This window comes from Seriola dumerili, unplaced genomic scaffold (assembly GCF_002260705.1).
Source record: "Seriola dumerili isolate Sdu_G_001 unplaced genomic scaffold, Sdu_1.0 BDQW01000073.1, whole genome shotgun sequence".
NCBI lineage: Eukaryota > Metazoa > Chordata > Actinopteri > Carangiformes > Carangidae > Seriola > Seriola dumerili.
In genome coordinates, this window is record NW_019174328.1 from 2,731,702 (window position 1) to 2,746,429 (window position 14,728).

Sequence of the window (14,728 nt, forward strand, 5' to 3'; positions counted from 1 at the left end):
TGGAATATTAAGACCAGAGGAAACCTCCCAGTGTTTTGTCTAGACTTCCGCAGACTCAATGTGTCCGACTGGGAGGCTTTTACTATAACCACTGTCATTACCGGCAAATTATGTGGCTACCTGGACATTACACACACATGTGATTGTTGAACATCTTATTTTAAACACATGGGTATTAATATGCTGCTTTAACATCACCATCCACTCCTGTGGGAAGGCTTTCAACATGAATTTGGAACCTGGGAAACATTTTATGTTCATGGGTGTCTCATACTTTTGGCTACATTATGGTTTTTTTTTTATCTGTGGGAAAAGATAAGAGACTTTCAGTTTGCAGTTGCAGCTGTGGCCTTTAAACCTCTGCACCAAATGAAGATGTGATCACCTGGGAATTTTTATAGTGTTAATAATCTATCCCATGGTATTGAGAGATTTCCTGATTTAATCTGATCACGTTTTATTACGCCTCAGTGCCGGCAACATCTGTGGCCGGAGGCATTATGTTTTCAGGTACGGACCGAGTATCTGAAAACATAATGTATGCACATACAGTACGTCCTCTTCTCCTGAACGTAATGTCTCAGTTATGCCCTGACAGAATTTCTTCCATTTTTGCAGAAACATTCACTTGGACTCAAAGATGAAGTGATTAGAATTCTGAGGTCAAAAGGTCAAGGTCACTGTGACCTCGAAATACGTTTTTTTTTGGCCATAACAACAATTAATCCACTAATTATGACGCAATTTAACACAGATGTCGAACAGGGTAAAATGACAAGTGATAACATTTTATATCCAAAAGGACAAAGGTCAACTTCACTGTGACATCATAGTGTTCTGCAAAAAACACATACGGCCATTACTCAACGCTGTAACTCAGGAAGGGGAGATTGTGACCATGTTTCCTGTAACTTGACAGGTTGGCGGAGGCGAGGAGATAATTCTAGCTTAGCATATTTATAAAATGAGAGTCAGACTAGATGTGTTTAGAGGTTAAAGAAAGGCAGATAATCATCTCACATTGTTGTAAAACTGAGTTTAGTCAGAATTGTGATTGTAACCTCAATATCCAAACTGATTTTGCTACGTTAATGTTTTCCAGATGTGTTTAATTCACTCCATCTCTCACACCCTCCCTCCCTTCTTACTTCACACTCTTGTACCTCTCCGCCCTCCCCCCCCCCGTTGTCCCTGTCTGTCTTCCTGGTGTCCGTCTTTCTCTTTTCCTGTCCTCCCAGGTCGTTCCTGTCTTTTTCCCTTTGAAGATGGTTTCCTCGACGACGGCCATGGTGACCCCTCCTTGACCCCGGGCCTGAACTCGCCAACCCGCTGTCAGAACGGGGAGAGGATGGAGCGCTACTCCAGGAAGGTCTTCGTCGGAGGCCTTCCCCCTGACATAGATGAAGGTAAACAAAAGGACACACAGCTGGAAGCTTCTCGGCACGATCTCTGCCCACTAACAGTTACACAGAATTATTTGAGGCTGGTTTAAGAGCACCTTGACACTCCTTGTTAAGGATAATACATTTACACACTGTTTAGCCATGGTAAAACTCTGTGGAAAAGCCTGGGTTTGCTGTACAGTTTTAAAGTTTTACAGCAATGACTCAGACTTTTGACAGTTAAAGGAGTAGTTTGACATTATGCTTGTTTGCTTTCTTGCCAGGAGTTAGCTGAGCATAGCAGAAAAACTGGAAATGAATGGAAACTGCCCCCAGCCAAAAAATAGTCTGGCACATCACCTTGCTGTTTCTATGATACTATGGTTTTTGTATGGATTAAAACAAGATATAATGTTGTTACCTTCATACACAGCCAGGTTAGCTGCTCCCCCTGTTTCCGTTCTTTGTGCTAAACTAACCAGCTGCCTGTGGTAGACTCATATTATCACATAGTTATGAGATCTTGTCATCAAACTCTCAGCAAGTAAGATAATAAGTCTGTTTTCCAAAATGTTGAAGAATTATTTTAAGGTCACCTTGACAATTCTTGTTGGGGGAAGAATTTTATTCAGAATTTAGCCACTGTTAACTTGTATTAGACAGTTTTAGTTTTGTTGTGCAGTTTAAAACCTTTACACTAATGAGTCTTAACCAATAACCACGTTTTTGGCAATTTATCAGAGTAAAAATATTATTTAGTGACCAGACCAGAGCCATAGTCATTTCTGATTTTACATGTACAGTATACGCCTCAGAGAAATGCCAATAAAAACAAAAATATATTTAAAAAGTCACCTGCAATGTTTTAGTCTAATGTCTGCGGCCAGTTATGTTATAGACCTGTAATTGTTTCCACCAGCTCTGGAGCATGTCACAGAGTCTAAGGTTAATATGGAATGTTTACTTTCATATGCGTCTACACCGGTGAACAAGCACATGAGTGGATGCACAATACGTGCCCTTAGCCGGCTGAAAAATTCATGAGTTTCCACAGCACGAGTCGGCCCAGTTCAAACTGGATGTGCTCGGCCCGTGTTCCTGTTTAATGCAGTGGCTACTACTGCAGCAGGAACATGGCAAAAAATAGAAACCGTGCCTGTCTCAGCACCGGCTGCGGCTCCACATAGAGTCCTTCATATGCATATTGCATGAACAGACGTGAATGTTATCTTATCATGTCGTGAACGAATCATTCATGTCGGGGTTTTTTTTTTTTTTTTCATTTTTTCTGTTCTCTTCATTTTTACAGATGAAATCACCAACAGTTTCCGTCGCTACGGGCACCTGGTGGTCGACTGGCCCCACAAAGCTGAGAGCAAATCCTACTTCCCACCTAAAGGTAACAACCGTTTCTCACAGCATTATCTGTGTTTTCCCATTAGATCAAAGTCTACACTAATAAATATCGCATCGGGTGCGTCGCCATGGTAGAGTTTTATAAAGAATCATATTACCCAGAATTCGTGGCTCATGCTGGGCAAGCACGGCGGTGTCTGTTTATCTGAGAAACCCCCTGCGGTCACCTCACAGAAGGACTCACACCGTGTATAATGACTCCATAACTTGCCACCAGGAGTTTTGACCCAAGAAGTGTTTGCGTGAGTGAGTACCTGAGGAGTGTGAAAGTTTTTTCCACTTTTCTGTGCGGCCTCTCGGGTGTCGTTTTTTGGGCAGGTGATCAGAGCAGCACCACCCTCTTCCAAAGCCCCTGCATCACTCCCTCCGGCCCAGGAGCTGCCGTGTGTCATATTAGGGAAGCTATTATAGACGCTCTGGAAATAACTGACATTCCATAGGCAGATGGTAATATGCTACATCTGGAGGACCTGCGAAAATCTCTGCCAGTTTCTCCCCCACTCTCAATTTTCAACATCCCCTTTTTTTTTCTTTTTTTTTTTTTTTTTTAGCTTGGGAGGATTATTTTGAATAGGCTTGGCTCTACTAATATCCAAAGCCAAGAGGAAAAATGCAGCATCCTTTTAGGGGAATGAATGAGCTTACGGTGGCTGGAGGACGCCGCCATGTAAGGGGAGGAGACGTGGGACTAGTGATTTGTGTAGAATTCATCTCTCACTCTCATTTAAACCCCCCCCCCCTCACTCCAAAACTCCAAGGGAAACTGCTAAAATATCCTGTTTATATCACTCTCTCCATATTAACTGGCAACGGAGCTTGGACAGACGCCCGGTGACAGAGTTCTTAGCGCTAATAGCTTCAGGGTTGAGAGCAAGTGCATATCTGCATGTGTATGGGAGTGCGTCCTCCTGTTGTGTGGACCTTGTAACGGCTGATTTACAAATGTGGGATTCACATCAAGAGGTCAGCGGCCTCTCTTCGCGTTAAACGTCCTTCCAAGCTTGACCGAATGGAAGATAGTTGTCACTTTCCGTCCTGCTTCACATTTAACTGCTGGCAGTGTGCGTCTGGACAGTTATGAAAGTGTTTTGGTTTATAGATGACTCATATTGTGGCTCAGTCCGACTTCAGGGACAGGGTAAGACTCATTTGGTGCTCGGAGAGGACTGGAGGAAGTAGGAGCTAGCTGCGCTCTTTGCTCGTATTTTTCAATACATTTTTTTTCATCCAATTCAGGTTCTATTAATTACGTGTGACTTATTATCAGGCATCATCTGTCTGCAACTTTTCTATGTCTTTGAGCAAGAGGTTAGCAATGTTTCCTTAAAGTTAAAATTTCATGATATTGATTTCATGATATACACTACATTTGAGAGAGAGAGAGAGGGAGGGTCTTTTAACCTTTTCGCATTACAGTTTTATATTTTCTTTCACTCATCCTTTGAAAGATTCAATGTTAGATTAAATCAAATGGTTACATCAAATAGTCACATTAATAACGCTAATGTTGCTCATTTAGCGACTGACTATTTGTGGCTGGAACAAGACGCTCCATTTTGTTATGGTTGCCATAAATTTGGCAATTTGTAATTACACTTCTAATGTGCAATTTGGTGTCTATGAGAACAAGGTTTACATAGGAGTATACTGTCTTAAATCCTTACTGCACACTTAGTTATGAATTAAACACATGAAATGTGTAAAATATGGGACCTTTAATGTCATCATATTAAAGCTCAACAGCACTAAAAGGAGAGAGAATATTACACATGTATTTACTAGCTGGACTGCTGGATGTGTAAATAGGTAATCGCTTTCTAACACATTCGTCGTCATATCACCTTTATGAGGAAACAATATGTCAATGTTGTGTGACCAAAACTGAACGAATACAGCTTTAAATTATACCAGTGTTATCATAAACAGCACTGTATGACGAATGTGCTCCGGTCACCGCGATGCTGCCGCTCGCACCCTCTCCTGTTGCCCACTGTCATTAGCTGTTGTTAGCAATAAGCTTGAAATGATAGGGAGCTATTTCTGTCTGTAATTGGGGAGAGAAGGAGGAGGAGGCGATGCTGTCTGTGCGCAGGAGCCCGAGCGCTGGGAGCTATAAACTGCTACAAATGCTAACGCTCACGTCAGACTGCAGTAACACTGTGTCACACTCGTCTTACGGCTTCAAAAGGTTACAACTGAAGTTTGCTTTTTGACTGCAGCCAGTCATCATCAGCTTTTTTTTTTTATTTCTTTTTTTTTTATAATGTCATGAGGTCTGTACATTCAAAACAAGAAGCCTGTGTTTTCTCTCTTTGCCATTTAACGTGGATGGAGCAGGGTTTGAAGAGTGGCAGCAGGGAAGTGCTGAGGGGGCAACAGTTGCAGTGTGACATCCTGCTGCGTTTCTCAGGCCTCAGTTTATCTTTTTCGCCCTCTTGTTGGATTATATCCAGTGAGTGACTTCTTCAAATTGAGATGATTAGCGATGCTTGGTTTCACCCCCTTCCTCTACTCTATGACTGACTACTCTTCAATTGCTCCTAAGCCTCAGGGTCCGCATTTGTTTTTAGGAGAGCAGATGCTTGTGTCTCCCTCCATCCATCCTGCCAAGTCCTCCAAGTCTTCTTCCTCCTCCTCTTCTCCTCTCCCCTCATCGTGTGAGCTGCTGTCAGCAGTCGGTGTGTTTACGTTTTGTGGCAGAGTTACAGCCCTCTGCAGATTTCTTCCTCCCTCCCTACTCTCTCTCGGGATGTATAGTATACATGGAGGTTTGGCTCTCACGGAAAAACTGCCTGTAGACTTTTGGAGCAGACCTAAGTTTTCTGCAGGTTTGCTCTCTTGTTTGTTCCCATGTTTTTCTGATATGTTTCTCACTGGGGCTGACCTGTGTGGAATAAATCTGGAGTCGGTTGCTGAGCATGAAAAGATAAGCCTGGATTTAAATGTCACTATTAAAGCCAGAGAGATGCGACTGTGCTCGCTCAGTTTATCTAGTCATCATGGATTGGATTTCTGCAAAGTCAGCATAACTTTCAGTCGATGAGGTAATGGAGAGAAGAGGATCTCAAAGTGGAGCTTTGATACAGCAGTGGAGAGATGTTTGTATACCACTTAGTTTATTTCTTGGAACAGATGTTGTCACCATCAGCTAGCTCCAGTTACCAACTGAATACTAAATTTCTTTTTTTCACACTATGAGAACAACAGGCAAAGAACAAGCAAGTAACAAACAAACTAAAGAAGAAAGGAGAGAAACGAGGTCTTGAGATGATCAGCAAGTCTGGGCAAATTTGCCAAATTTAAAACCAAATACTGCATGTTACATACAATAATTATGAAAGATCTGTGTCATTGGCTAAATAAACACACTGTTCTTCCCATTGTTTTTCTCCCAGTTCTTTTTGGAGTCACATGGAGTAAGTCATCTGTTCTAGAAGAATATTGATAAGATATTAGCATTTTCTGCAGGTTTCGTCTTGAGCTCTGATTTATTGTATTTGATTTTCATGGTAGGAATAGTTAAATGTTTTCATAAATGCACTCATCTGCCGTCTTGCAGAGAGTTAGACGGGACTGATTGATATCACTCTGATGTCCGAGCAACCGCCAGCAGCTGTTAGCTTAGCTTAGCCTAGCATAGGGTCTGGAAACGGGGGAGACAGCTACAGCTCTGTCCAAAGGAAACTAAATCTGACCACCAGCACCTATTAAACTCACTAGTTAACAAGTTATATCTCATTGAATCCGTACAGGAACTGAAGTGTGAAGATGACATATTGTGGTTAGTTGAGAAGATTGAGACCACTCATGCCCATATGCTAAAGAGAGGACATGGTTAGGTTATTTTAGCACTAGCCCTCAGCCAAGAAATAGTCCAGCACATAACCCAGATTTAATTTACAAGAGTGCTCACAAGTGTTTATTAGTGATCTTTAGAGGTGTTGGTTGCCAGATTTTGTAACTTCTGGCAGTTTCCCCCACTTCCATTCTCTGTGAACATACAGACATGAGAGTGGTCTCAAAACTATTCCATTAATACCTGTCTACCATTTACACCAGTAAAGCACAGCCTCATACTAATTTTAGGTAGCAGTTTGTGGTTAAGTGGTAACAATTAGTGAGTTAATGTGTCTGTCTTTACAGTAATTGTCATCAGGTTGTTGTTGAGGTAAACGTTTCTCTCGCCATGAGTCAAACTGTTGGCCTCGGCTACAGGAAAAGACTCGGGCCTGCATGAGGTCATCGGTTTTTTGCCTGCAGGACCCACGAGGTGCTCTGCGTATCGTTTGCCCGTAAACACTCGCTCTTTTAGGATGGAAAATGCTGCGGATGTACGTATTCTCACCCTCCCCGGACAGTGCTGGGAGCTCAGCAGCAAAGCCCCTATAAATCTCAGGCACGAGCCACTGCAGATCTGCGCTCTCCTCCCGTGGTGTAAGCCTCTGCACTGCGCAAGGCTGATGGAAAAAGAGACAGATCCAAGCACCGTTCAGACTAAATATCAGAGCGCTAAAGTGGCATAGTGCCCTATGGAATCTGGTCCAGTCTGCTTTAATGGGAGGTTTTAGGCTTTTTTTTTTTTTTTACATTTTTTATATAACAAACGCCTGTAACCTGGGATCTTGGCAAGCACCCTGTTACAAAGTGATGTATAAAATTTTAAGCATCTTATTCCACTTAAACTGAACTGTAATACAGTCCATTTGCATGAATAATGACACCACCAGAGCTTTTTATGATTGTAAAATTCTTGAAGTTTTCATTTTTTATCACTGATCTCTATTTAGAAATTAAATTTGCCTCAACTGTAAATTTGATATTGCCCTGACAGGTTTGAATGACGTAATAGAAGCTAACACAGCACCATTACAGTACGGTCAGTGTGATATTGAGTGTAGGGCATGGAGATGATCGTGTGACTTTCCAGGTCTGTCGCATCAGTTTTTTAACTTTCTAACAGTAGCAGCTCAGCGTCTGTCTCTGCCTTTATATCCCCCTGACTCCCCCTGCCCTCCCCATCCCCTCCCATGTATTTATGTATTTTCGACCTCTCTGTTTGTAAAGCAGTCATTCATGCTCCCCTTCCCTTCCCACCTTTTTCTCACTTTTTTTCCCCCCCTCTCTCTTTCCACGTGTCTCACTCCTCTCCCCCTCCTTCTTCTCTCTCTCTCCCCCTCTCTCTCTCTCTCTCTCTCTGCCCCTCTCCTGCCCTGGGTCATGGAACACGCTGTTCCCTCCTTCAGACTGTATGAGCTGCTGGCTAGCTCTGCCTTTTCATGCCGTTTGTGTGTGTGACTGTGTGACTGTGACTGTGTTTGTGTGTGTGTGTGTGTGTGTGCGTGTGTGTGCAAGACTGCAGTTGTTCTCTGTTGTTTCTCTGAGGCGGGATGTCAGTGTTAAACCACATGATTTCTCCCAATGACAAACCCTCTTTATGTAACCCAGCAACATAGAGACAGGGGTCCTAAGTCGGGTGATGACGAGGCGCGTGGAGGAAGATGACGATGCACAAAATCCTCTTTATGTCCAGTCTAATTGTGCATTTCTTGGGGCCGGTCCAGAGAGGAGTCGGCTCTCTTGTGGACCAGTTACAAAAAGACAGAGATTAGTTGGTCACTTAAAGCAGCTGACTGTGATTAGCTTTGCATTGAGAATATTTAGTTTTGCCCGCAGTGGAACAGCTTGTTAGTTGTTGTGAGAAAAAACATTAAAGCCCCACTGAGGTTGTTAGTCTGTTACTTGACTCTACAGGGCTCATCATAAGAACCACTAAAAACGTTTAATTAGTAAAAGCCTCTGTGGATACTTTGCATAAGACTAGATGCTACAATCCCCTTACTCTGAGTATGCTAATGTCTTAGCATGGAGCAAAGTATTATATTGATCCAAAAGGGACACGTGGAGGATTATGGTGCCTGTTATTTTGTGTTTCAGTCCTTGTGAGGACACGCACGCCTCCTTATGCACCTGCTTCTCCGTACTCACCGCCTTCTCTGCTCTTACTATCATTGTTACAACACCATTTTTTTCTCTTGATGGCATATTTCTGTTCCTGTTCATATTGCTCTTCATATTCCCCATTCCTATTCCTATTCATGTTCCTGTTGCTGTTCCTATTTAACACCTTTTGAGTAAGTTAATTATGACAAGGATTTTTCATTTTAAGGCTGTATATGTTTTTTTTAATTCTCAATTTCAATGATTTAGCTAAAGTCGTGTTATTGGAGTGGTAACACTGGTCAGCAACAAGGTGATTTATCTTGACAGAGTTATGACTTTGTAGAATCAATATCTGTTGCAGACGGCTGGATGTGGGGCACACAGAGAGACTGTGGGCTGTCTAATGTTCTCTCTCTTATCTCTCTTCATTTTATGGTTGCAACGACCCAAGATTTTTAGTATCCATTAATCTTAAATTTATTTTCTTGTGTCACAGATTAATCGTTTTTCGTTTTTTCAGAAAATGTAAGAATATAGTGAAAAAACCCAAATGACATGATATGATGACATGGTCATATTGCCTTATTCAACCAACAGTTTACTGTCGTGTATGAAGTAGACGGGCAGTGAATCCTCACATTTACAAAGCTTTAAAATAACTGAAACAGTTTTACGTTCGGTGGATGCCATGAAAATGCTGCCGTTAGATCCTATTTCTAATCTGTGCACATACATGGTTTTCTTACACGTCTGTGTCGTCATATAATAATGCTGAAGCTTTGTGCATCATATGGTGAGCTACAGAAATGTCTGCACATATAGATGCAAATGTCAGAAATTGTCATCGCTGCTGTAGTCAGGACGCCACGTCATTGTGACAGGGTACGTCACACGCGTCAGAACACACATCACACACACACACACGCAGTCTAGACCAGACAAAAGCCATCTCTCAGGGCAGCAGCTGTCTGAGTCCTCATGAGGACACACACACACACACACACACTTGCGTACGCACCTGCTTTTATCCGCTCCACCTTTGATGCTCTCGCTCTTCTTTCTTGTCCTGCTTTTATTCACCCCCGCTCTCCCTCCCCTCTACAGCAGCACACCCTTCCTCCCTCATTGCCCTGACACACACACACACTCAGACGTATCCACATACCACAGTTGACTGGGTCTGTCGAGTCAGGCTTTTTCCTTTTTTTCTCCTCCTTTCTCCTCATCTCATCTGCAGCAGCTCCACTCAGGAATGTTAAAAACATGACAGTTGCACATTCCTCTTTGCCGATTTTCACTCACGCATCTGTTGACATAAGCGTGTGTGTCTGCGTTTGTGCGTGTGTGTGTTAGTGTAACAGTTTCTGAACGCCGGAACACACATGGCTTCTGTAGTCGTCTCGAGAGACACTACAAACAGAGTAATTGGAAGTTGGAGACGGAGTGTACTCCAGTAGAAACAATTCATTTTGTGTGTGTGTGTGTGTGTGTGTGTGTGCGTGTGTGTGTGTGTGTGTGTGTGTGTGTGTGTATGTGATCGTGTGCACTTGTGCATACCTACCAATCCAGCTTGCAGTGCTCAGACAGCAGCTCATATTCCCCTGACTCATGGGTGCCACAGGTGGTGCTGGGCTTCTGCTAACGTAATCAGAGCAATGCAGTAATAATTTAGGAGCCATTCAGAGGTGGCTGCGTGCACCCCGTGTCTGCGGCTTTTTGACAGCATCGCAGATACATTCACATTGATCTTTTGGCTTTCAGAAAGTGGATTTGAGCTCTCGACTCTTGTATTTTCATCCTCTCTCAGTGTGCTGTGTTCATTTTGTTCAGCCCATAAATCAGAGCGCCGTTGCTCACCGACCCCTGTAGCAGCGTGTGATGGATGTTCCCCTATTGAGCCGGTTCTCTGTCCCTCCCAAAACGGCTTAATAGCTCTGACCTTGGATAAGGTCTTCGCTCTCGATGCTAAATAATTCAATAGTACAGAGTGACTGTCTGAATTACTCTTTCTTTCTGCCTTGAGACACCACCAAACTCTCTCCACCTGACCCACCTTTCAGGGCAGATCTGCAGTGTGTTAGGCTGATCAATTTTGCATGGTTCCTTTAGGAGCGGGGCACTCTCAGCCATTTAATCTGAGGCAGCGCGAGCAGCAAGCTGCCGGCTGCAGAACATCTTATGGAAACAGAGCGAGGCGAGTGAGGACAGAGGAACGGGTCACAAGGTCGTTTGCCTGTGTGGAGACGAAGTTGTCTGAAACTACGAATAACAAGGGGGAAAAAATTGTGAGGCTCAGTCATGGGATTGTGACTCGTATAATGTAGACACTGTAAAAAAAAAAAAAAAAAAAAAAGAAAAAAATACTCATGTCTCTGTATTCTTGTCCAGAAGGCAGAGTTTAAAGTGTCATAGTCACAAGGTTATGACTGTTAAATGCAACAGATGTAGTTTCTGTTGGTGACCATCTGCTTTTTTTTTTTTTTTTTTTTTTTTCTTAAGATCCATGTTTGTTCTTCTTTCCAGGCTACGCCTTCCTGCTCTTCCAGGAAGAGACCTCTGTTCAAGCTTTGATTGACGCCTGCATCGAGGAGGACGGCAAGCTCTACCTGTGTGTGTCCAGTCCCACCATCAAAGACAAACCGGTGAGTGGCAGACATTCATTATCTTTTATTATTGATCTATTTTTGTTTCAGCTGCAGCACAATGACAACTTCATTATTTTTTTATATGATAAAGCCAGTAGATTTATGTTGTGACATGTCCACCCCCCCCCCCCCCCCATCTGTCCTAAACTACAGTTCTTTTTTTCGGACCCAGAATTTTGTAAGGTCAAGAATGATTGGCTGTTTGGTCATAAACTGAAGTATGGGACAAAGTGAATTGTATAAGGATTGCTAAAACATTTACAGGAAGTTTAATTACTGCATTTCTTCCTTCTTTCATACCCAGGTCCAGATCCGTCCCTGGAACCTGAGCGACAGTGACTTTGTCATGGACGGCTCCCAGCCTCTTGACCCCCGCAAGACCATCTTTGTAGGGGGAGTGCCACGGCCTCTGCGTGCAGGTAACTGACTACTTTGAATGGACTATGTTTTTTTTGTTGTTTTTTTGTTTTTTTTGAGGTCCCCCAAAAGCCTCTAAATTGGATTCCTAACATCGACTGGCATGGAGCGCAGAGCCTGGAGGCCGTAATGAAAAGTTCTCCCTGTGAGAAAGCAATCCTCTACTTGGGTTTCCAGGACGCCGGCCAAGTGGTCGTCATGTTAAGAATTCATGGTGTAATGGAAGGCTCAGTCTTTCTGTTCTTGGGATAAACATTGCTGGCTTGTCTGCAATGTGACCCCTACTAATTATACCAGCAGATTGAGACTGCCGCTCTGATGAATAGTGCAGGAGGGTAGATTTTTACGTCAGTTAATAACAGCGTCAATCAAAAAAGTTAAACCTCTTCTTTCGTTTTTTTAAGAGACGCTGAAGGCTTTCAATTTGAGGACAAAAGCAAACAGTCTTTCACTCACAAAAACTCCTGAGAGGACGAGGCAGCAGCACTAATCCCCCCCCCCCCCCTCATCTTTTCCTCCCTTCCTCTCCACAGTGGAGCTGGCTATGATCATGGACCGGCTGTATGGAGGTGTTTGCTACGCTGGCATCGACACCGACCCGGAGCTCAAATACCCAAAGGGAGCCGGCCGCGTGGCCTTCTCCAATCAGCAGAGCTACATTGCTGCCATCAGCGCTCGCTTCGTTCAGCTGCAGCACAATGACATAGACAAAAGGGTGAGCGGGTTCATGCACTTCATTCACAATATCCTTCCTCTGAAAGAAAGCAGCATCCCCACCACAGCTGAGGTTTTCACAGTCACTCCTATGGCATGCAGCAGAGCTGAACTCAGCCTGAGCCCTCTCCCATGTATCAGAGCTTTCATTATAGCCGGGGTTTTCAGCCAACGGCTCCGCACAGCCTACAATAACGGAAGGCCGGGCCTGGCTGTGTAATCACTAAGGCCTATGGGTGCGGGAGTTCCGACAGATGTTTCAAGTTGCAGACACATAGGGTTGGTTTAATTATAGTAGTTCCCTATACATGTATATCCACCGGGGCTGTGCTGCAGCCTGCTTATTTTAGGCACGCCGGCCAATTGCAGCGGGACAGATCGTGACCGAGAGAGACTGGTTGTCGGCCAGGGAGCCGAGCCTCTTTAGGGCGGGGCGGTCCACCCTTCCTCAGCTATCACCATCTATCTTCAGGGGGGGGTTTTTTGTGGGAGTGTCTTTATTTTGACTGGAACCGGGGTGGAAAACAAATGACGTTCAAAACAAGTCAAAGAAAATAACACTAAAGACCTTCCTTTAAAAAAACAAAACAAAAAAAAAACAGCCTTTTGAACCACTTAATTGATTTTCTTTTATTTTCAAGAATCAAGTCAACTTACAGCTGGTTAGTGACAAAAATGATGAATGTTGACAGAAATGACACTGTTAAAGAATCTGTATTCATTGCGGAATCTCCGTTAGCTTGACATCAGAGTCGTGGTTTGGAACAAGGATTCCTGTTGTTGTCACAGTTCTTCCTAATTTTCTCTTTCTCACCTTCAACAATAACAAATCCATCACTGCACATGGCTCCCGATGATATCACATAGGAGCTTATCACCTCTGGACTCATGTCCACAGAGTTGATATCGGTGTTTAATAACACTGCAGCACTGCCCGTCCTTCCTCTCAGTTTACTTGTGTACGGTTGTGGCTCACAGCAGTGGATGTTGCAGTGTAGTTGTTGCAGAGTTTAGCTGAGAATGATGGTGTCCCACTGTTGAAGGATTTGATAACCTTTCATTTTGTGGCCACACTATAACAAGGTTAGCATCCGCCCCCTGCTCTCTCATGCACTGAGGCGTCTCCATGGAGACTGAGCTCTCATTTCTTGTCCCCTGGCTTAGTGGTCAAACTCATTTCACTGGTGGACGGGAGGATACCTGCCTCGACTTTATTTTAGAAAATTGCATGTCAGGCTGGTGGCTTAAAGGAGCTAACACACCTGGATCCACATAGCTGTTGTTTTAGCACATTGACATATTGTTTGTGCTTGGGTTTACAGTGTATTGATCTGACATAGAAAACTAGTACAAAAGTTAAATGGGTCAGAAGAAGATGATAACAAACTGGTGCACAAATCACCTTAAGTTTTCCACTTAAGTATAACCCTTATGGTTTAATCTCTCCTTAGCTGAGGGAGTTACTTAAGGGTGTTGCACAGAATCTTTTAAAAGGTTTCCTTACTTAAGGAAAAAAGATAACTTAATCACAAATTGACTACTGGTCAAATCTGTAATCAATTCCTCATCAATAAGGGTGTCCATTGGGTTCTCCCACTCTTCTTACGATGCATTCACTTTCTCGGTCAGGTTGCGGTTAAGTCGCAGTTTCCTTAGTTTGGTTGCTAAGGTCTTTTGCGCAATGGTTTTACTGACTTTAACTGATTTCTTAAGTGTTTTGTAAAACCATTTTTATTTCAAGGAACTTAACTTCAGGTGTTTTGTGCAGCTGGCCCCTGGAATGTGAATATAAGATTAAAATACTTCAGCTGATTTTGTTTTAATCCATGTTTGTGGAAGATCATAAACTAAACTCTACCTGTCGCTCTCCTTTCCCAGGTGGAGGTGAAGCCATACGTCCTGGATGACCAGATGTGTGATGAGTGCCAGGGGGCACGCTGCGGGGGGAAGTTCGCCCCCTTCTTCTGTGCCAACGTCACCTGCCTGCAGTACTACTGTGAGTACTGCTGGGCGAGCATCCACTCGCGAGCCGGCCGAGAGTTTCACAAGCCACTGGTGAAGGAAGGGGGCGACCGCCCTCGACACGTGTCCTTCCGCTGGAGCTGAGGGGGGTCACGAGTCAGCCCTGCCCCGGCGAACCCACACCTGACCCCTGAAAAAAAAAAAAAAAAAATCCTCTTGCAACCCCCCCCTGCAACCCTACAGCCCGGGACA

At 43.7% G+C, this 14,728-nt stretch overlaps 1 protein-coding gene across 2 annotated transcripts in view; it reads left to right on the top strand.

Annotated features, from left to right (window-relative positions):
- cpeb3 (cytoplasmic polyadenylation element binding protein 3) overlaps positions 1–14,620 on the top strand; it is a 39,128-nt gene extending 24,508 nt beyond the window's left edge. For both annotated transcript variants that reach the window (XM_022743780.1, XM_022743779.1), the window contains 6 exons: positions 1,239–1,406; positions 2,692–2,781; positions 11,262–11,380; positions 11,688–11,802; positions 12,334–12,515; positions 14,393–14,620. In XM_022743780.1, the coding sequence (XP_022599501.1) occupies positions 1,239–1,406; positions 2,692–2,781; positions 11,262–11,380; positions 11,688–11,802; positions 12,334–12,515; positions 14,393–14,620 (902 nt within the window). The remainder of the gene's footprint in view (positions 1–1,238; positions 1,407–2,691; positions 2,782–11,261; positions 11,381–11,687; positions 11,803–12,333; positions 12,516–14,392) is intronic.
- The last annotated feature ends 108 nt before the right edge of the window (positions 14,621–14,728 follow it).